A 21729-nucleotide genomic window follows, 5' to 3' on the forward strand; every position below is an offset into this window, starting at 1 on the left:
TTTGGAAGAGACTGTTTTGTGTGTATTGGTTTTTCCCTTTTTATCCTTAAATTATAGAGTTAATTAGTTCTATATATACATAGATGAAAGAAAAGGTGAGGCTGCGCTTAGTTGAGAGAGTGTTTTTAAAATTAGGGCTAGCAAGATATTCAGTAATATCAAAAGCATTCAGTTTAGCTATAAGAGCATCTTTATCGTGAGTATTTAGTAGGGTATTTAGTAGGGCTGGGCAAAAAATCCGAACCCGAAAAACCAAACCGAACCCGATCCGAAAAAGTAGCACCAAATCCGAACCGAAATTGATTAAATATCCGAACGGGTTCAAAATTTCGGTATTTAAAGAACCGAAACCGAACCCGATCCGAACCGAAATATTTTGGGTACCCGAATGTATCCGAAATAAATTTATATACTTATATATATACATTATTTTTATATATAATGTATATTAAAAATATTAAAAATATATAAAATACCTTTAAGTTTTCCAAAATACTCGGAAAATATATGCAAATAGTCAAAAGTAAATGTTTAAAATAGCTAAAGTATACTGAAAACACCAAAATAGTTAAATATCTATTGATTCTTTATCCAAATATTCAAAGAAAACCAATTTATATGTTAAATTAAGGTATTTTGACATATATGTTATGAAAATTTATATGTAATATATTATCTTTCTTATAGATTTTGAAAATTTAAAGTATATAATGAATTTTGAAAATTTAAAATATTTTAAATGGGTTATCCGAACCCGAACCGAACCCGCAAAGATCCGAACCGAACCCGAACCAAAATTTAGAAATATCCAAATGGGGCTGAAATCTTTGACCCCGAAACCCCGAAACCCGAATGGACTGAACCGAAACCCGAATGGGTATCCGAACGCCCAGCCCTAGTATTTAGGATAATTAAGCATTTAAAATAAATCAAAAAGAATAATAAAGCGTGAAGGCCTCACTTATTTTTGGTTTATAAGAAACCGTATTTGAGGACATGTGTAGACAAAAGAGAGGAGAAGGAAGCTGAAGAACACGTTGTCGATTTACCTTTCGCCGTCGGTACGGATTCGAGCGGTGAGCTGTTTAACGAAACGAACTGGGCTTCAGATGTGAGTTAGGCGCGGAGATCCCGGCAAGTGCGGCGGAATTCCGGCAGAGAGGAGGTAATGTATAGTGATAACAAATGAATCTTTCGCTGGTTGGCATGTGTTCTGTTGTAGAGGGACTCTTCATTCAGTTGATCAGTACCTCAATATCAAGCTCGAGAACACTCGTGTTGTTGATCAGAACAAGTTCCCTCACACGATAAAATATAAGCTCCATGACTCTGTCTTTAGTTGTTTGTCCAGCAGCTAAGTTTTTTATTTTGTTTTCTGTTCACAGAGAGCATAGCATCTTGAGATATGTGGCTTCATCACTGTGCTGACCGGAACAATTATACTGCATGCGACGAGGGAAGAGGAACAAGTTTTGTCTGGAACGTTGAGATGGCATAAATCAGGGAAGAGCTTTAACGAAGAACATCTAGTAAACTTGTACAGTCCTAAGTATTAGCAAGCAAAGGTAAAACTGATAACTTAATCCATCATCATCATCATCATCATCATCATCTTATCTATCTCTAGTGGGAGAACAATCTAGTTGATGTTGTGATTGATTGCTTTTGTTGCCAAGGCCAAGCCCTTAATCAAACTACTCGACTTGTAAAGATTTGTCACTGACTTTAAGAATCAAACTGCTTGTGTCTATATAAAGTTGTATGTATCAAATTTTTATTCAAAAGACCAAAAATTTTTTAAGAACCTTTGAGTAAGAAACTTGCAATGGACCACAAAAATATACCCATCTCTTAACTAAGTCTCTTAAATCCACTTTTCCAACTAAAAATTATTAAAAAAGATTAAGAACCCCTAAATGAGTATGTGGGATAATAATGCTCTAAGCCCTAAAAGTTAAAGCTTTTATAAGCTCTAACTTCTTTTGAGTTCTAGGTCAGCAGATCAATATGTGGAAAGAGCATTTCATATTCTCAAATAATTGTACCTGTTAATTAAAAAAAGAAACAGTAGGTCTACTAATTATTAGTTAGTTATAATAATCCACTAATCACACACACTCAGCTAGCTACAGAGCCCACAGAGTCGAGTCAAAGTCTCCCTTTTATTTTTTAACTAGAGCTTGATCCGCACACCCGTGCGGGTATATCTTTTATTTATGTAAACTTTTCATTTTGTTTATATAATAAAATTAATTTTTAAAAATATAACTTAGTTTTGCATATTGTGTAACTTTATTAGCAATGTTGGTGGATAATTTTTGTTTATATGAAAATAATTAAAGATTTTATTTACAATATATAACATATATATTGTGTAAATTTTGTATATTATGTAAAGCGGTAATGAAAAACATAAGAGAAAGGAATCTCTATCACTAACTTTAAGTGAAAATTTTCATTTTCCTTTGCTTACAACTCAGAGTCTACCTCATAAATCGTATCATTCATTTTTTTAAAGATAGATTAAATGGCTATTAATTCTTTGATTATGTTCGTTAAGATTAAGCTGTACAGAAAGGGGTGGGCATTTCGGTTTAGTTTCGGGTTCAGTTTGGGTTTGGTTTGGTTTGGGTAATTTGGGTTTTATAAAACTCAAACCAATTAAAACCAAAGTAGCTTTGGTTTGGGTACGGTTTGGGTTTAATTCGGTTTGGTTCAGTTCGGTTTGGTTTAGATTTAGTTTGGTTTACATTATTATGGTCTAGTTTGGTTCGGTGTAGTTTGGGTTGGTTATAAAATATGAAAACATCAGTTTTATACTTTTATTAAAAAATAATCAACGCATAAACGATAGAGTGAGAATATAAAAACTTATGCTACATGATTTTATATATAATAGTATTATTTGAATCGTATTTATAATTTTTTTAAAGATATGAAAGTTATGGAAAAATGAAAAACAAAACTTTAACTAAAATTTACAATATGTTAATACATATATATATCATATATATTGGATTATCGGTTTGATTCGGTTTGGTTCGGTTTAAACCCAAACCAAACCAAACCGTTCGGGTTGAGTAAAACATGAACCAATTGGGTTACATAAAGAGCACGGTTTGGTTTGGTTCGGTTTAACTTCGGTTTGGTTGGTTCGGTTCGGTTCGATTTGGGTTTTTTGCCCACCCCAGTACAGATTTGTACCAATATGAAAAGAATTCGTTCATTTGATGGTATTAGAATAAAAACTCTCACATTTTAAATGATAGATTGAAATAATTGTAGAATTAATTATTAATTATATCAAAGGTATATTCTTGTTTTTAGTTTTCTAAACTTGATTTTATAATAATTATATTAAGACTAGTACAATTTCTTGTTAGTTAAGAAAACTTCTGAGAATCAAAAGATTGATATATTTATGGTTAGTGTGATTGAAATTAATTAAGCTCACCTTAAGCTAAGTTAAATTAGCGTGAATGATATTGATTTTTAGGAAAAAAACACTGATTTTAGGAATATTTTGTGGAACAATAATGACATTGATTATATCAGTTACTTCCAAAATAAATAATACTCCCTCTGTTTTTTAAAGATCCATGTTCTAGGAAAAAAATTTGTTTTAAAAAGATACATTTTTTACCTTTTCAATGTATTATTTAATGAAAATCTGTTAACTTCAAAAAAGTTAATTGTGTTTATTGGATTTTTATTGGTTAAAGATTATGAAAAATTGTTATTCATAAAAATCAATGTATTTTTAATGTGATTTCTTAATATATGTGAAAAGTCTATAATATGTATCTTTAAAAAACAGAGGAAGTATTATTATGTTAATTAACTCAATGGCATATTATTGTAATTATTGAGGAACACTTAGGGCTAATTTAAATTTGTACTTCAGTTTTAATAAATTAGATATTAGATATATTAGATTTGTTCACACGATCTTCAAACACCAAAGACTATTGTGGAACCCACCGATGTATCTACTGGCCAGTGGCCCCTGCTTGTCTTCTCCACGAACATAAGTAGACAGTCACTTTGATTTAACATACACTGCTCTCCTCCATCAAGTCACTTTCTTAATATTCAAACTCTGCTTTATTGCTTTAGACAGAAGCATGATGATCGATCTGTAACCCATCCGCTTTGCTTAAAAAAATGCAAGGCAATGTATGCAAGATCGACTTGTAGGGTCTTTGTGGCACGAGCAATCTCGAAGTTGGGCTCGAAATCAATGTCAAATCAACAGTCTTTCCATTTTTCACGGTCTTCAAGCAAGATTGGTCTTTACCCTTGAAGTTCTTACTTGTCTCCACAATCTTGGTCACAGATGGATGCTCGTTCAGAGGACCAAAAATCTACAAAAAAAATGAATCTGAATCCATCAGGTTTTCTGCTTTACAGTCCTAGAGACTTGAGAGAAAACTGATGAGTCAATATTAACCATACCTTGAGAATGCTTGAGATCGTCAGAGCTCTTTGTTTCCACTCTCTGTAAAGCAACTACAACGGCTACGACCGCACCTCTGTTTCTCCTCCTTGTTATTGTTGTCCTCCATAAAGTTTTTACAACCCATCTTGGCTAAACAGACAGAGCTCGGATCGAAATCTCCAGAGTTGCCTCTAGAAAGCGGTGGTGCGTCGAAGTCGCCGACGACGGTGAATAATCTCTCAGAGGTGGTGGTGGTCTTGATACTAAACTAACCGCTCAAAGGGCCGCCGGTTCAAACGAGACTTCGGCATTCATTCGCTCCATCGTAGGTAGAGATCTTCCGATAATACATCGGAGTCGATCGGTTGGATCTTCGTATGAAACGGCATTATAGCGGAGAAAGATTGCTTTATTTTTAGGTCTTTAAACTAGATCTCGATCCGCACAACCATGCAGGTGATTATTTTCAAAATATACATATAAATATTTGATTTACATGATTAGTGGTATGTAATTTTAATATTTGTTATATTGTTAATAGTTTAATATAATATTTTCAAATACAACAATTTCATAGTTTACATGCAGTAATTTAATTTATTGTTTCAAATTATTAGTGATATATTTCTTATTAAAGCATGAACATTAACTAAAACTTTACATAATATGATATTTACGACAAATTATGTTCACTTTAATATTAACTTAGATATTAATTTACTTGAGATTGTACTTGTATTTTAGGTTTTGGTCATACATATATGTTAACCGAATTATTTGAATGAATTAAATATTTTACTGAATAACCTATATTAAATGCAATTTAGAAAACGTCCACTTCATTTAAATTATTAAACCGGAAATTGTAATGCATTCTGTTTGTTTTTATTCCTTTTTAATCTAATTTTTCTCTTTATTATATATGTTTTTGAGGGTTCTTATATTGTCTACTGGCGTTTTAGACTTTTTTACCCCAAAAATAATGAATTATATACAGTGAATTTTTCAATGTTAAAACTTTTATTTGCAATTATTCATCTATCATAGATCCCGTTATATATATAATTAACAATTCAACCGCGCAGTTGATACAAAATAGTACATGAGTATAATATAATTACATAATTAATTAGATAATTAAAAGGTTTATTTTAGTAAAAATTAAATATACATTTATATTTTAAATAGTTACGAAATTAATTAAATAGTTAAAAAATTTGTTTAAGTGAAAAAATATACATTTATATTTTAAATAAATAAGAAGGTAATAACATATTTAAAATGTTTGTTTTAAAGAAAAATAAAAAATATATTTATATTGTAAATAAAAAATATGAAAATATTTTGCTAAGATGTAAATCAGAGAAAATATAGGAAATATCTATTTTATCTTTTAGAATAGTTAAAATATTTCAAATATGTATACAATAATTCATTTAATTATTTTTCTAACGAATAATCCGAATAGAAAAATCATACATGAAATAAATCATCACTTCTCTTTTAATAGAGTATATATTTTCTATTTATGAAAATAAAATTTATCAATTTATCAATTTAATATAATATTATCATATCTAGTTCAATATAATAATTTTTAACATGATTTATTATGATTATAAAATAGATAAAAATAGGATATAATTTGTATTTTTAATTTTATAAATAATAACTGAATATATATTAATGCATAAAAATATTTCATTGCTAATTATGAAATTACATAATTTGTTTGAAAATTAAGATATTTGTTAAAATATTTATGTCAACATAATAATTTTGTTTTAATATAATTGATTGTGATTATATAATATATAAAAGTAGGATAGAATATTTATTTTCGTTTTATAAACTATTACTGAATATATTAATGTACAATAATATTTTAAAACTAATTATGAAATTAGTTAAATTATTTATATATAACTTTTGAAAATTAATATCTTGGTAAGATCTTGTTAAACAGATTTTTCGAAAATTTTAATATATGCATATATATATATATATTATTAAATTTTAAATGAAAAGATATCAAAAGATATTATGATATCAAAAGATATTATGATTATAGTAGTTTAAAGATTCTATACATTATTATCTTTATTAAATTACATTTAATAAAAAAATTAAAAATGGTACAACTTAAAAAATCACATATGAAATGAAGTTGTGACTTCTGTTTTAATATAATAGATATGGTAATGAAGTCTCAGAGATATGCGACGACAACGCACGCATGCCTTTTGTGGTCATTACAACGATCGGAAAACACGTGTCGAGGGATCAATGGTGTTGGTTCATCCTTCATACGTGTGACTATAAGATCCGAAGCTGTTTGCTTTGAAATTCGAAAATACCCTCGGAACCCTTCCGTCCGGCTTCCGAACTAGACAAAAGGGCATTATCTGATGATTATCACATTAAATTATTAGTCTTAAAGCAAGCACTCATTGAGTAGCCCCACATATTAAGGAGAACTAACTATATCATTACCACACATTCTTGTGTACTAACTTAATGCTTTATTAAATAAGTTTTAAAAAGTTTATTTTGCTAGGATATTTTAAAAAGGAAAACATTTTATTTTATAAATCTCCTTTTTATTTACAATTAAAAATAAAAAATAATATTAAATACTCTTTTATATTTTTGTTTAAAATTTTATAAAAAAAAATCGGTCATATAACCTATTATAGTTATCTTCTTTTTAGAATTTCAGAAAAAATAAATTGTTATCAATATATATATATTTTTATCATAAATTTTATAATTCTCACTAGAATATTTAATCATATCAATTAGCAACTCTGAAGAACTAAACTCAATATAATGTTTTACAATTATATATTCCTTAGGATTTTAGTAAAGTAAATTAGTATTAACTAAACTATTTTCAGATCTTTTTTGTTTATGATATTTTAAAAAGGAAAATTTCTACAAAAAGTATAATTAAAGTCCAATAAAGAAAACTATCAGAGAAGCGATAAGTCGTCGATGTTATCACTTGGTCAATACAGTTCTTGATTGGAAGACAAAATTCGAGTATGTCAATTTCATTCATGTTAATCGCAAGAATAATGTCCCTGCTGATCTTTTAGCAAAAAAAGCGATTGTTTCTCCGACGGATTAGAGTTTGTTCCGATCCTGTCCATCTTTTTTGTATAATTACATTTGTCTTGACAATAATTAATAAAGCATGTTTTAGTCGGAAAAAAAAAAGAAAACTATTAGAGAATAACCTATCTCTAGATCGATATATATATATATATTTGTACATATAGAAAAACATCCCTCTACAGCCGCTTCCATTGATTCCAGAATTTTTGAGATAATGGCGTCTTTGGATGACTACTGGGGTTTGTTAATGAATCCCAGGTATTTAGTATCTAACCTAATAATCTTTTTGAAGCCTATCATATACTGATCTACGTTTTTGTTCATGTCTTTTATGTTTACTTTGTTCTTAGGGTTTTGATATTGAAGGTATCGTAGGACCAAAAGGTATGTTTGCGTCTGGGCAGTTGCTATCCTATAAGTGCGAAGGTCTCGGACGCCGTTGTTATCCTTTTAGGCAGACGGTTAAATGTTACGGGAAACTTGGTCTTCATCGTTACAATTTGATTCATGAGACAGCGGGGGTGAATGTGTGAGATAAGTCCAATCTAGGAGCTAACCGATAGCTCTAAGAGAGGTGAATACTAGCCTAGAAGGAGACTACAAAGGAAGAAGAGTCACCTCGAAGGTACTAGATCCTTAGATGTAAGAGCAGAAGTTTGAGAGGTTTGGATGATTAATAATTTCTTAGATAACTTCTGCAAATTCAGGAAAATGGGTACAAATACTAGAGTTTTGGGGTCTTACTAACGGTCTAACAATGACCTGTCAATGATGACTAGAAAGCATAAAGCAAAACAGTAAAGTAAAAGCAGAAATGAGCTGTAAGCTCAGCATATTTGAAAGATATTCTATTGCGGTAAGGTTGGGGAGCATGACTCATTCTGACTCATGCTGTTATAATACTCCCTTCTTTAGAGCAACCTTGTCCTCAAGGGTGGAAGAGAGGAAACTTGGCGGTAAAGTCTTTATAAAACTCCCAAATAGCAGACGCAGGTGACTCCCCTTTCCACTGAACTAGAACCTTAGTAACTGCTTCATTACGGCGTTTAACTGTTTGTGTTTCCAGGATTGCTTCAGGTTCCTTAGAGCTCCCAAGATCAAGCCAGTACTGCGGTATTTCAGGAGAACTGGTAGGGTTGGGGCAGAGCTTCAGTTGGCTCACATGAAATGTATCATGTATAGCTGCAGTAGGAGGGAGAGAGAGCTTGTAAGCGACAGAGCCCACGCGATCAGTGATGCGGAAAGGGCCATAGAATCGGGGAGATAACTTATGGGGGACCTTCCTGCTCTTCAGAGTGTTCTGTCTGTATGGCTGGAGCTTGAGATAGACATAATCACCCACTGAGAACTCACGAGGAGATCGTTTAGCATCTGCATATTGCTTCATGCGCTTCTGCGCTCTTAGCAAGTAAATCTTGAGCATATTGATCACCTCTTCCCGTTTCTGTAAGGTGCGGTCAACAACAGAGGATGAGCTTTCGCCGGGGAGATAGGGGAAGTGAAGGGGAGGTGGTTGACCATAAACATTCTCGTAGGGTGTGGCCTTTATTGCAGAGTGGAACGTTGTGTTATACCACCACTTAGCGAGGCTCAACCATTTGCTCCAAGAAGATGGTGTCTCAGCAGTCATACAGCGGAGGTAAGTTTCCAAGGTTTTGTTGGTTACCTCAGTCTGCCCGTCGGTTTGAGGGTGATAGGCAGTAGAACGCTTGAGATCAACTCCTTGAACGCGAAAGAGTTCCTTCCACACTTCACTGATGAATATCGGATCTCTGTCACTAACCACATCCTTAGGCATGCCGTGGAGCTTGAAGACATTATCCAGAAAGGCTTGAGCAACAGTGAGGGCAGTGTAAGGGTGGGAGAGAGCAATGAAATGGGCATTTTTGCTCATACGATCGATCACCACCATTATGCATTGCTTGCCGTTTGAGGAGGGGAGGCCTTCAATAAAATCCATGCTGATGGACTCCCAAACACCCTCAGGAATGGGTAAGGGTTGCAGTAGTCCCGGTTTAGCAGCAAGATCATATTTGTTCTTCTGACAAACAAGACAGTTGCGGATGTAGTTCTGGACTTCCACCGTCAACTTCGGCCAGTAGAACAGAGATTTAATGCGGTGTAACGTTGCATCTCTACCAGAGTGACCGCCAACCGCAGAATCATGAAGCCATTTGAAGATGTGCAGCTTGATGTCTTTGTCATTGCCCACTACCAGTTTCCCTTTGCGACGTAATTCTCCATTTACATACGTAAAGAGAGGATGAGAGGCGCTATTGCTCTTTAGATCAGTTATGATCTTCTGCAGGCTTGCATCAGTTTCCCATAACAGCTTTAGGGAATCGTAGAAGCCGATGTGTGCCTGAGACAAGACCATGTGAAGCAGTTGAGATCCTGAGACACGAGACAGAGCATCTGCAACAACATTGTCCTTTCTCTGTTTATAGCAGATCTCAAAGTTGTAGCCCATCAGTTTAGAGAGCCACATGTGCTGAAAGGGTGTGGTGATTTTCTGCTCCATCAGGTATTTGAGACTACGCTGGTCAGTGTTGATGATGAAAGGGCGGTGAGCCAGGTAAGGGTGCCAAGTCTGAACAGCGTAGACCACTGCCATCAATTCTTTCTCATAGACTGATAAGTTCTGATGACGGGGACCGAGGGAGTGGCTATTGAAGCAGATAGGGTGTTTACCCTGCATGAGGACCACGCCAATGCCACTGTTTGATGCGTCAGTCTCAACGATGAATGGCTGATCAAAGTCAGGGAGGGCTAAAATTGGTGTAGTGCAGAGAGCCGCTTTAAGGTTCGAGAAGGACTCAGCAGCGTCTGGTGACCAAGCGAACCCGTCTTTCTTCAACAACTGACTCAAGGGCCGAGCTATAGTGCTGTATCCTCTGATGAAACGGTGGTAGTAGTTTGCCAATCCCAAGAAGCTCCGGAGGTGCTTCTGTGTCGTAGGGATTGGCCAGTCTCCGGAGGTGCTTGAGAAACAGTTGTTGTTGCTGTAAGATGAGGAAGACTTCAGAGAGGTGTTGCAAGTGTTCCTCCCAGGTCTTGCTGTAGACGAGAATGTCGTCAAAGAAGACGAGAACTGATTTCCTAGCAAGGTCTTGAAAGACATGATTCATCAAACTCTGGAATGTGCAAGGCGCGTTGGTGAGACCGAAAGGCATCACGAGGTACTCGTAGTGTCCTTGATGCGTCTTGAAGGCTGTTTTATAGATGTCGGTCTCTGACATTCGGAGCTGATGAAAGCCTGCGCGAAGATCCAGTTTGGAGAAGTATCTCGCACCGCTGAGTTCATCAAGGAGGTCTTCGAGCAGAGGAATTGGATATTTTTCCTTGATAGTTTGCTTGTTCAGACCTCTGTAATCCACACAAAGTCTCCAGGTACCATCCTTTTTCTTGACCAAAACGATTGGAGAAGCATAAGGGTTTGAACTGTGTTGAATGATCCCCTGATTCAACATATCTTTGACCATAGTATCGATAGTATCCTTTTGCAGGGAGGAGTACCGGTATGGGCGCAGATTGACAGGATTAGAGCCAGCGAGGAGAGGTATCTGGTGATCAAAGCCTTCTCTGAAAGGTGGGAGGGATTTTGGTTCCTGGAACACGTCCTCAAAAGTGTGGAGGAGCTGCTGAAGAGCAGGGTCATCAGTGTGAGACGTCTCTGAAGCAGAGATGTGAGAGAAAAGCATCTCAGGAGTGAGAGCATTTCTTGATTGTCATCGACTTCTCTGAGTTGGAGCAAAGCTATCTGTGGCTCTTGTAGCATCAACTTTTTCAAGCTGGAGCCTTTGATGACCTTTCCACCTGCTTTAAGGACGCCGCGTAGGATGTGCTTCGTTCCAAACAAAGTGAACTCCATTCTGAGGTTGAGGAAGTCCCAGAGAATGGGTCCTAAGGTGCATAGCCATTGCACTCCGAGTACAAAGTCACAGCAGTCAAGAGGAACTGTCCTGATCTCAGTTGTAAAGGCAGAGCCTTGCACAGTCCAAGTGAAAGCTGAACACTTGTTGTTGGTGTGGGGTGTATCACCGGTAGCGGCTTTAACGAATATCGGTTTGGTAGGTTCAAGCTGACAGCCAATCTGGTTCGCTATGGAGATATCCAGAAAGTTATGAGTACTGCCAGGATCTACAAGTATATGAAGCTTGTGCTGGCCAAAGTGTCCCACCAAGCGCATACAGTTGTATGAAGTAGAGCCATTGATGGCGTTGATGGAGATCACTGGAGTCTCAGTTTGATCAAGTGTCTCAGCAGCAGCAGGCAGCGTTGTCTCGTGCTCAGTGTCAGAGGGGCTATCGTCTGAGCCAGAATCTATTTCATCGCCTTCCATGACGTAGATCTGAGAACACTTGTGTTTTAGTTGATGTCCAGGAGTGAAGGGTTCATCACATAACATACATAAGCCCTTGGAGCGTCGATCTTGCATCTCTTGGTAGGAATATTTGCGGGGAGGTTTGTCTGAGGGGTTGCAGGGAATAAAGTTAGGTTTTTGGGTGTTTGTGGGTTCATTTGGTTTGAGGAGAGGGGTTGTTTGGTGGGTTTTTTGGTAAGGGCGTTGGGAAGAAGAAGGATTGAAGGGGGCTCTGTTTTGGCGGTAGGGTGTGTGGGAAAGGGAAGACTCATGTAGCATAGCGATCTTGGCAGCGCCGGCTATGGTTGTCACTTCGAACTGACGAGTGTGAAGTGATAGGTGGGGGTTCATGTTGGCCAAGAAGATGCTAAGGGCGTGAGCTTCAAGGAGGACAAAACGCATTCGCGCAGTTTCGAACTTGTCATGAAACGTGGCGATCAAGTCAGAGTCTTGTTTGAGCGCAACTAACTCAGCAAGAGGATCATCAAACAGTTCGCAAAAACGAGCAGAGATAGCTATGATGTATTCGGGCCAGGAAGGAAACAAGCCATACCGAGTACTCATATAGTTGTGGTGCCACTGCGTAGCCTTGCCGGTGAGATGCATAGCAGCCAAGCGGACCTTTATCTCTTGGGGAGTTCCATCTATGTCAAAGAACTGTTCGCATTTAGACAACCAGTCGCGTAGATCTGTACCGTCGAAAGCAGGGAAGACGATCTTCGAGAGGCGAGAAGTCAGAGGACCGTAGGTAGGTCTCTGCTGATAGCCTATCAGATCTAGAGGGTCCGGTGGTCATGAGGATGAGTTGTTCATGGGTGTTGGAGGGAGGGAAGGGCTGGGATCCATCGGAGCTTTGCCAGAGGCTCGTAGAGGAGAACCGTGTTGGAACATCATCGACTCGAGCCTATCGAAGCGTGCGTTGAGAGAGTCATGTTGGGACTTGACTTCCACAGCAAGGATGTGGTGAAGAGATCTCATCTCGTCTGACTTGTTCGGTGAGGGAGCGTTCCTGGAGGCGTGTTTCTACCATCGTACCGAGGGTCGAACGAAATCTGATACCAATGAGACATCGGGGGTGAGTGTGTGAGATAAGTCTAATCTAGGAGCTAACCGATAGCCCTAAAAGAGGTGAATACTAGCCTAGAAGGAGACTACAAAGGAAGAAGAGTCACCTCGAAGGTACTAGATCCTTAGATGTAAGAGCAGAAGTTTGAGAGGTTTGGATGATTAATAATTTCTTAGATAACTACTGCAAATGCAGGAAAAGGGGTACAAATACTAGAGTTTTGGGGTCTCACTAACGGTCTAACAATGACCTGTCAATGATGACTAGAAAGCATAAAGCAAAACGGTAAAGTAAAAGCAGAAATGAACTGTAAGCTCAGCATATTTGAAGGATATTCTGTTGCGATAAAGTTGGAGAGCATGACTCATGCTGACTCATGCTGTGACAATTCAGGTATAAACTTGTTTGCTAGTTTGATCGATCTCTCTAGATAAGTGCTAACATTCAGTTTTTTTTTTCTCAGGGTACAAACTTCGAACTACAAGATTTGATCAAATTCAACATGCGGTATTGTGGTGCTTCTTCCTTCTACATCACTTTGGTGGCGGTTGATACAGTTACCCGCGGTCCGGCACAAACCTTTCAGGTTTGTGCTGATGAAATGTGTTTGGGCTATCTGAATGTGGATTGTTCCCTTGCCCGTATTAAAGGAGGTAACTGTACTCTTCTTCTTCTGAATTTTTTTTGTTATATACAAATTCAGTGACACAACTAGTGTGTTCTAGTGAGGTGTGTTCTATTGAGACAAGTTCTGAATTAAAATTACTTTTCATAGGTGGTGAGACAACCGGTGTGTTGGCATTGCATGGTGGTGGTGGTGGTGGTGGTGCTATTGAGAGAGCATTGCCTAATTGGCCTTCAGATGCTGAGATCCAACGCCTTTACACGGTAATAGTTTTGCATAAGTTTGTTTTTTTGTTTTTGTTTTGCTCTTGATTATTTTTAAAACAAGTTTGAGATATGTGTTTCTAGGTAGATACATCAGAGTTGCCCAGCACCCACTGGATTCTTCTGTACCTCGAGCTTGTTCTTTGCATTGAATATGGGAACTATGGGAACTTTTCAGAGGCAAGTCTTTTTCTTTTTTTTCTTTTTTTCTTTTTTTTTTGCACAATAATGATTTGTTTCATTAGTATCCCCTTTTCCTTTCTTGCAGGAGAAAGTCTCCAGTCTGGAGCTTGTGAAGGTGGCTATAGAAACTGACGATGAGACTCCTCCGCTCCAGGCCAAAAGTTCAGTCCTCTATATAGCTTTTAGAGGACTGGCTATTGATGAGTCGGTTGAACAGAAAGTTGTGATCAAAAGCCTGTTCAACGAGCTTACAGGATCTTTGGCTCTCCAGGGTATCTTACTCAAAGACGAAACTCCTATGAATTTGGAAGAGTACTTCAAGCTTTTTTAAATATAGGCAGGCGTCTCTTAAGGACACTATCTGTTTTTTTTTTCTTTTTTAATTATAACTATTTCTGTGTTTGCCTTTGGATTTGAGTAACAAAAAACAATTCAAGCAAAAATAATCTAAGGATAAAATCATATGATCTACGAACCAATGATCTTTAAGCCTCACGTTATCTTGAGGACAAAAGCGAAAGATTAAAGAAAGAATCAAGAAGAAGCAGAGTTGTCAAAAGTAGAACCGACGTGGTGGATTACGAATCCATAGATTTTGCGTTTCAGTCGTTCAATCTTGTCCGTTAAATGCATTGTTGTGATCTGGTTTTCTTGGTCAGATACGACACGGTCCAACCACTCGTTGACTTGTTTCAGCTGAGACAGAACGGCAGCTATGGAACTACCGTCTAAAGGCCGCGCATTTTTGTTGTCTAACGACTCTTCCACGAACCCAATGAACCACGTTTGCATCTCAGATCGTACGTTCACTGCGAATTTAGCTGTCTCCTTCCTGCCATCTTTGTCTGTCCACATCCCAACAATGTTATCTGAAACCACCACAGTTGCAAGTTTTTAAAAAAAATATATATTTTACTCTGTCGAATGAAAAGATGAAAATTTTTGTTTCAGTTGAAGAGCAAACCTGTCTTTGTAGAAGGTCCGGGAGAGAGGCGAGGAGACGTTTGTTTCTTCACTGAAGATGGTGATTCTAGGCTGTTCTGGCTTTTGACTAGTGAGACCACCTCGAGGTTAGTTGCTAATGCAGCTTCAACCCAAAGAGAGACTGGACTTCGTTGATCAGATGAAGACCGAAAACTATCTTCAGAAACAATCTGACTGTATTTCGTAACATCTCCATAGATTGTCAAAAACTTGTTGATGATTCGCAATGGATTCTCCTGTTTGGAGGCTGAAGAAAGCTCAGCGAATTTACTGTAATATCCACCACAAAATGGTGTGTCAAAGACCAAATGAAAGTTGATTGCCAAAAGTTTTTCAATTTTTCTTTTTTACCTTAAACATCTAATAATGCACTCATTGGCATTAGCCTCCTCCAATGCACGAGCCGCAGCTTTAGCAGCAAAGTTTCTTCTATGCAAAGCCTCCTGTTAAATAAATCAAATATACAATCGCATGAGAGGATACATAAACTCAAGTGTCTTTAGTCTCAGCGTCTTTCACCTTTGCAAGTCTAGCGAGGTCCCCTGAGATGCTATCCAGTGGAACACTACCATCCGTCCATTTCCTATCATGATAAGTGATCCCAAGTCCTTCAAAAGCTGAGACTTCTTCTTCTTCCACTAAACTACTCGCAGATGAACAAGACTTGGCTTTCTCTTCACATGCTGAAGCATCACTCTTTCGCCTATTTGCATCACTAAGACGTCTCGTCATAGCAGCCTGAAACAATCGTACATTCTCAATTCCAGTTCATAACACAAAACACAAGTATCAAACTTTATTTCGCTTTGTTACCTGAGTACGCAAAATCCCTTGAAGATCAGTCTTCTTCTTCTCCTTGTGCTCAGATTGAACACTTCCATCAGGTTCATCCCAGTTCTTTCGGTTACCATTCTTAGCTGAAGATCCGACAAGAGCCTCAGAGACTTTGGAGATTCCCGCAGCAATTGCCGCCATCTTCTTCTTCCCTGAAGCCTCCTTGAAACCACTTGAAAGCCTCCTTCCCGGTGAAATCGATAGTCTCCTTCCACTAGGAGATGGCATCACCTTCCTTCCGTTAGGTGACGGTTGCCTGTATCTTGACGGCACAACGATGGCTGCCTCTCTAGCAACCTTCCTATTCTCCTCACGCGCCGCCGCAAGGCTCGGCACTACGCATTTGGACGGAACCGGAGACGCGGATCTCCTCCATTTTGCGGAAACCGCCGGAGACGGATCTCTTTCTACAGAGCTGTTCTTCTTCTTCCCAGCTGAGACTGGCCGCTGCTTAGCCGACGCTGGTGAGGAGAATCTCTGCGGAGTCTGCTTAGTTCTCTCATTGCGGTTTTGGTTCACAGGAGCAAGCGCTGGCCTCTCTTTCGTAACCGCCACTGCCGCCACGTCATCGTCATAGTTATCTAGTCGTTTGTTGTTTAAGTAAACAGCTGGCCTCTCTTTCGTAACCGCCGCTGCCGCCACGTCATCGTCATAGTCATTGAGTCGTTTGTTGTTTAAGTAAACAGCTGGCCTCTCTTTCGTAACGGCCGCTGCCACGTCATCATCGTCATAGTCGTTGAGTCGTTTGTTGTTTAAGTAAACAGCTGGCCTCTGTTTCGTAACCGCCTCCGCCACGTCATCATCGTCATAGTCGTTGAGTCGTTTGTTGTTTAAGTAAACAGCGATAGGGTCGAGGGAGTAGTCAGAAGCGGGGACAGGCTGGATAACGAAATCTCGCTTGGATCCGCGTGCGATCAGCGGCTCGGGAGCTCCGACGAAGGCTTGACGCTGACGGCCGGCGACGGGGCGGATTCCGGCGGCGCGTGGGAGAGGAGTGGAGAATTCGAGGCGTTCGAGGTAGATGAACTGGCCGAGCTGGAGGCGGTTGGTGAGGATGAGATCTGTGTCGCGCTCGGAGAGGCAGACGTAGGTGGAGTTGAGAGAGTCGGAGATCTGGACGTAGAAGCCTTGGTTAGGGCGTAGATCGGAGCCGGCGAGGGCGGGTACGATTCCGGTGACTTGGAGGATGGCGGATCTGTGGTCTCCGGTAGGGCGAGTGTTGGAGTTCATGGATTGGAGGAGCTTCAATAGGATGCCTGGTGCGAGAGACGCCATTTTTGTTTTTGTTTTGGGGTTAGAGGAGGTATCAGATGTGTGATGTGAGTTTTAAGAGAGCGATGTTGAAATGGAGGAGAAGAAGAAGAAGAAGAAGAGATATTGAAGCTTTTGGCGTTACGAGATTCAAAATTTGAAATCTTTATTTTTTTTATTCAAGATGTTGAGATTTCTTTATTTTTTTTTTTTATTGTTATTTCTGTGTAACGGTTACTTGTTGACAGACAAATGTTTTGTGTGATTAAATTATGCTGATTTGTTGTAATTTGTAAATTATGACATGTTAAGTCTGGAAATGCATCATGATTAGATAAGTTAAATATGATAGAACAAAAAAAATATCGACAGTAAAAAGCCCGAGAGAGAGAAAACCCTAGTCTGAAGAAACCATAACTCCGGCCGCCGCTCTGACGGTGTGTCGGAGGTGTCCACCTCCTCCTTTTTTTCTTTCTTTTTTCTTTGCTCCCTTCCTCCTTGTTTATCCTTCAGTCGATATGCAATCTCCTCTGTTAAGACCGAGAAACTCCGGAGATGCAGCGTGCTTGACGGAGGCGGTTCCCGGGACCTTGTGGAGAGACGGCGAGACCCAAGGCGAGGCGATGGAGAAGGGAGTCGGCGTTTTTTAGGACTGAAGATACATTCGGATCTGGTTTTCTCTTTTTCAGATCTCGAATGAAGCTTCACGGCAGCCGCGCGTGACTCCGGCAAGATGCCTCTTTAACTTCGTTCTGTTCCTCTGTGTAGCGGTATGGTGGTTGGAGGAGAGGTTTCGACAGGTGGTGAGCAGAATTTTGTACCCTGGTTTTGTCGGGGACATCACGCGCCAAGCTTCACGATAACGGAGTTGCTTCTGGAGTAGTGGAGTTTGGTTGGAAACGCCTGGTGAAGCTCGGCTCCCCAGCACCGGCGGATGGGTCGCGACTCGCTCCGGTGGTTGAGCTCCACATTTCTTCAAGCCACTATCTCATATACTGGACACGTTTAGCTGCAGCCAAGGTCCGCCTTTCAGTCCGGTTCTTGTGACCGGTTTTTGACTTTGAACCGTAACAACATCTGCCAGTGGTCTTTAACTGAGTTTGTTATGCGCCTTGGTGTGGGTACTGTTGGTTCACAGGCTGAATTCCTATCATTTGGGACCAAGAGTCTGGTTCTTGAATTGGTCTCAAACTGGGTTTTAGCTTACTTGGTATTGTTTTTGCGGTTCTTGGTCTTATTAGGGTGAAACCGCTGTCTTGAAGCCTTCAGACATACAGGGAGATGCATGCGTCGGTTTGGCGAGGAAGTGACTGGTCGGTCAAATTCTTCCAATCTCTAATCTAGTTGCACAGTTCAACAAATTGGAAACCTCTCTCAATAGTGAGAAGAAGCTCCTTTCCGGTGATGAAGCAATGGCCGAGCCTAAAAGTGAGATTAATAGTTCCATTCGCTATGTGTTTTCTTTTAGAATTCTCATTATTGGTGTTTTGTTGGCTAGGGATATGTTTCGATTTTAGTGGTAGAATTTAGCGGTGTAAGAGACGGTTCATTCCGAGTAGTGGGATGTTCTTGTTCTCGTAGTGGTGAAAAATGCAACATCGGATTGATTCGGGTAGCGTAGGATCCTTCTTAAGTGTTCCTGGGTGATACTAGATCTCGGTGTTGTATGTGGGGTTAAAATCTTGTGAGGTTGTAATCTCGTTACCATGTTTTGGATAATGAAAAGTTGAAGTTGAGCCAAAAAAAAAAAAAGATAAGTTAAATATAATTACACTGATGGGGGTAATTTTTTTTTTTTTTTGAAATTACCAACTGTAACCAACTAGTTTTGTAGAATACAAACGTTTTTCTCTCCTTACTCCATTTCTTAAAACATGTTGTTATTTTTATTCAATGTTAATTTTTTTAACTCTTGTTTAGTAAGGGAAAAGGACAAAACTGGATTTGTCTTATTATTTATTCCATGGGGACAAACATTAGGATTTACTCCCTCCGTTTCATATTATTTGTCGTTCTAAGTCTTTACACACAGATTAAGAAAACATTTAACTTTACATATTTTCAAAATAAAAATACTATTACCAATACACATCAACCAATATAAAAATAGAATAGAGAATATTTTCAATAAATTTTGCATTGAAAACCGAAAACGATACTTATTTTGAAACAAAAATTTTGCTCTAGAACGACATATAATTTGAAACGGAGGGAGTATATTCTAAGGGGACAACATTAGAGTTGTTTTGTTCCTTATCGGCAAAATTCCCTTATTTCTATTTAGTTTTGTCTCTCTGAACTGGGAGAATTCAGCTAGGAGACCAATTCATCTCGTATGTCTTTATATCCAAAATGAAAAGTTAAAATCTTCTCTTTATAATTTAACGCCGTTTGATCAATACTATTAAATTAGCAGTGTGACATATTGATAAACATTTGGTCCAATTATATTTTTCACTTTTTACTAACTAATTGTCATTATTCACATATAAATATAGCTAGCCTATCACGATAATTTCCAGTTATTATTATAATTTCCCATCACTTCCTATTTTCTAGGGGCCATTACTTTTTTCTTTTTGTTTTGAACATTGACTTTCATAAATTACTCTCGTTTATACTAAATTAAATTCACATATATTCTATTATATATGAGCAAAGAAGAAATATGATTATAAATCTAAACTATTAAAACTGAAGTGCAAATAAGATTTGACCCTGAGTTTTCCTTAATAATTACAATCCAATGTCACTAATTTAACACACATTAACCCATTACTTAGCTAAACCATGTGTTTCCTATACCATTCTATTAATTAAATTTGACAGCGTGACTTTACATTATTCGAAACCAAACCAATGATGACCAATTGTTTCATATATGGGAGAATTGCCAAATGTGACTCAAAACTTGGAGTCAAACCCAAAAGAATACCCCAACTTGGGTCAAAGGCAAAAGTAACCTAAAAGGCTATTGAAATTACAACTATCTTCTTGTGAACAAACAAAAAAATGGATTTTTTTTTACGTTTCTACCCCTCGCAAGTCGTCTGTTTAGACGACTTGAAAATAAGTCGTCCAGACGACTTAACTCAAAGTCGTCTGGACAGTTATTCTTAAACATAATTTAAAAATTTTGTAAAAAATATTTTGATAAGTGAAAAATTGGAATTATGTAATTAACATATGTCTTAAGAGATATAAATTAATATATAACAAATTTCAATTGTTTTCAGCCTAGATGAGTGAAAGTAGTGAGTCATGATATTCTTTAGTTTATGTTTCATCAACATATGTTGTAGTATTGTATGTGTTCTTAGGGTTAGATTTTGGAAAGCATTAAAACCGTTTTTGAAAATTTTTAAAATTACCTAAGCGTGTTCATTTCTGTGTATAGTAAACACTATTGAAGTATAATTTGATTTTATAACGTGGTTAGTAAGTTAATTTAGTCATTTTAGTTTAGGGGTTCATTTTAGGGTCTGGGACGACTTAATATTTAGTCTTCTGTGCACAGACGACTAAATATTAGGTCGTCTGATGTACATTATCAGCCAGAATAAGTCGTCTAAACCGGACCAAACCTTAAAGTTTACCAATGTACTTTTAAAGCTAACCGGATTATTTACCCAATATATAAGGTGTTTTTTTTTTTTCATTTTCCGCGAAATTCAGAAACCCTAACAGTTCTCTCTCACCGGCGATATCAAAGGCGATTCGAATTCCCACTATTTCCGAACAAACCATCGTTCTCAATGTCGGCTATCTATCTCACTTCATTCTCACCGTTGTCGCCGCAGCTTCTTCTAACCCTAGCGCCGCCGATTCCTCTAAACCCTAGCGCCCCCGCTTCCACTATTTCCGAACAAACCGTCGCCCTCGCCACCGTGCTCACCAACGTTCTCACCGCCGCTTCCTCTAAACACTAGCTAGCACCGCCGCTTCTTCTAAACCCTAGCGCCGCCGCTTCTTCTAAACCCTAGCGCCGCCGCTTCTTCTAAACCCTAGCGCCGCTGCTTCTTCTCTGTAAACCGTAGCGCCGTTTCTCTGTAAACCTTAACGCCGGTAAGTCATCAATCTCGAGGAAAAGATGAACATAAAACGTTGTCTCTATCAATTTACTCATTCTCACCGTTTGACGTTTATTTTTTCAGATCTATAACCACAATGACGAGTACTCCAACTCCTTCTGCGACTAATCAGGTCCGCTTGAAATTTTTCTACTGGAAGACTTGTAAGTAAGTCGTCTGGAAAGTCTTCCAACTGGACGACTTAGTAGACGAGTCGTCCATTTGGAAGACTTTTCAGACGACTTAAATATAAGTCGTCTACTAAGTCGTCTGGAGTAACAATTAAGGCGTGATTGATTTAGCTTGTGTTCTGACTTCTATTGTTGTCTTTGATTATTTTGCAGACAAAAATGATGGATATTCCAGAACTCCCCCGTAGGTTATACACATTAGGGGAAGAGCCAGAACCCCAGCATAGCATTTGTATCATTCGGATAACAACATGTTGCATACTGCTCTTAAGGGAGCTCTCACTAACAAAGAATTTGAAGAGCTCAAGGAGTCGAGATTGGGAGTTTTCATCAAGTTCAAGGAG

At 38.1% G+C, this 21729-nt stretch overlaps 3 protein-coding genes and 1 pseudogene across 3 annotated transcripts; 1 reads left to right on the plus strand and 3 right to left on the minus strand.

The window, feature by feature from the left end:
- Nucleotides 1-3853: 3853 nt before the first annotated feature.
- Nucleotides 3854-4827, minus strand: LOC130499050 (uncharacterized; annotated as a pseudogene).
- A 5440-nt stretch (nucleotides 4828-10267) lies between these two features.
- Nucleotides 10268-12896, minus strand: LOC108820211 (uncharacterized). The gene is made up of 3 exons (XM_018593186.2): nucleotides 12776-12896; nucleotides 11372-12685; nucleotides 10268-11228 (listed from the first exon to the last, which is right to left on the minus strand). Exons 1-3 carry the CDS (start codon nucleotides 12894-12896, stop codon nucleotides 10372-10374), a joined length of 2292 nt encoding a protein of 763 aa, XP_018448688.1. The 3' UTR covers nucleotides 10268-10371.
- LOC108820210 (UPF0725 protein At1g02770-like) lies at nucleotides 12772-15378 on the plus strand. The gene is made up of 6 exons (XM_018593185.2): nucleotides 12772-13377; nucleotides 13448-13637; nucleotides 13760-13872; nucleotides 13957-14052; nucleotides 14141-14855; nucleotides 15007-15378. Exons 1-5 carry the CDS (start codon nucleotides 13351-13353, stop codon nucleotides 14384-14386), a joined length of 672 nt encoding a protein of 223 aa, XP_018448687.2. The 5' UTR covers nucleotides 12772-13350; the 3' UTR covers nucleotides 14387-14855; nucleotides 15007-15378.
- LOC108820209 (uncharacterized) lies at nucleotides 14475-17259 on the minus strand. The gene is made up of 5 exons (XM_056993250.1): nucleotides 15853-17259; nucleotides 15559-15777; nucleotides 15391-15482; nucleotides 15020-15309; nucleotides 14475-14924 (listed from the first exon to the last, which is right to left on the minus strand). The coding sequence occupies exons 1-5, from the start codon at nucleotides 17146-17148 to the stop codon at nucleotides 14590-14592; spliced, it is 2232 nt and encodes a 743-aa protein (XP_056849230.1). The 5' UTR covers nucleotides 17149-17259; the 3' UTR covers nucleotides 14475-14589.
- Nucleotides 17260-21729: the final 4470 nt, after the last annotated feature.

The sequence above is a fragment of the Raphanus sativus genome, chromosome 8 (genome assembly GCF_000801105.2).
Source record: "Raphanus sativus cultivar WK10039 chromosome 8, ASM80110v3, whole genome shotgun sequence".
In the NCBI taxonomy this organism is placed as follows: domain Eukaryota; kingdom Viridiplantae; phylum Streptophyta; class Magnoliopsida; order Brassicales; family Brassicaceae; genus Raphanus; species Raphanus sativus.

Bases quoted from the DNA above. Each gene is read 5' to 3' on its own strand.
- LOC108820210 (XM_018593185.2), top strand. From the start codon at position 13,351: ATGCTGACTCATGCTGTGACAATTCAG. The intron at 13,873-13,956 runs GTAATAGTTTTG...ATGTGTTTCTAG, and splicing joins AGATCCAACGCCTTTACACG to GTAGATACATCAGAGTTGCC. The intron at 14,053-14,140 runs GCAAGTCTTTTT...CCTTTCTTGCAG, and splicing joins ACTATGGGAACTTTTCAGAG to GAGAAAGTCTCCAGTCTGGA.
- LOC108820209 (XM_056993250.1), bottom strand. From the start codon at position 17,148: ATGGCGTCTCTCGCACCAGGCATCCTATTGAAGCTCCTCCAATCCATG. The intron at 15,483-15,558 runs GTGAAAGACGCT...TTTATTTAACAG, and splicing joins ACCTCGCTAGACTTGCAAAG to GAGGCTTTGCATAGAAGAAA. The intron at 14,925-15,019 runs GTTTGCTCTTCA...TGGTGGTTTCAG, and splicing joins CGGACCTTCTACAAAGACAG to ATAACATTGTTGGGATGTGG.
- LOC108820211 (XM_018593186.2), bottom strand. From the start codon at position 12,896: ATGAGATCTCTTCACCACATCCTTGCTGTGGAAGTCAAGTCCCAACAT. The intron at 12,686-12,775 runs GCAAAGCTCCGA...TAGATCTGATAG, and splicing joins TTCTCCTCTACGAGCCTCTG to GCTATCAGCAGAGACCTACC. The intron at 11,229-11,371 runs GTGGAAAGGTCA...TCTCTGCTTCAG, and splicing joins ACGCGGCGTCCTTAAAGCAG to AGACGTCTCACACTGATGAC.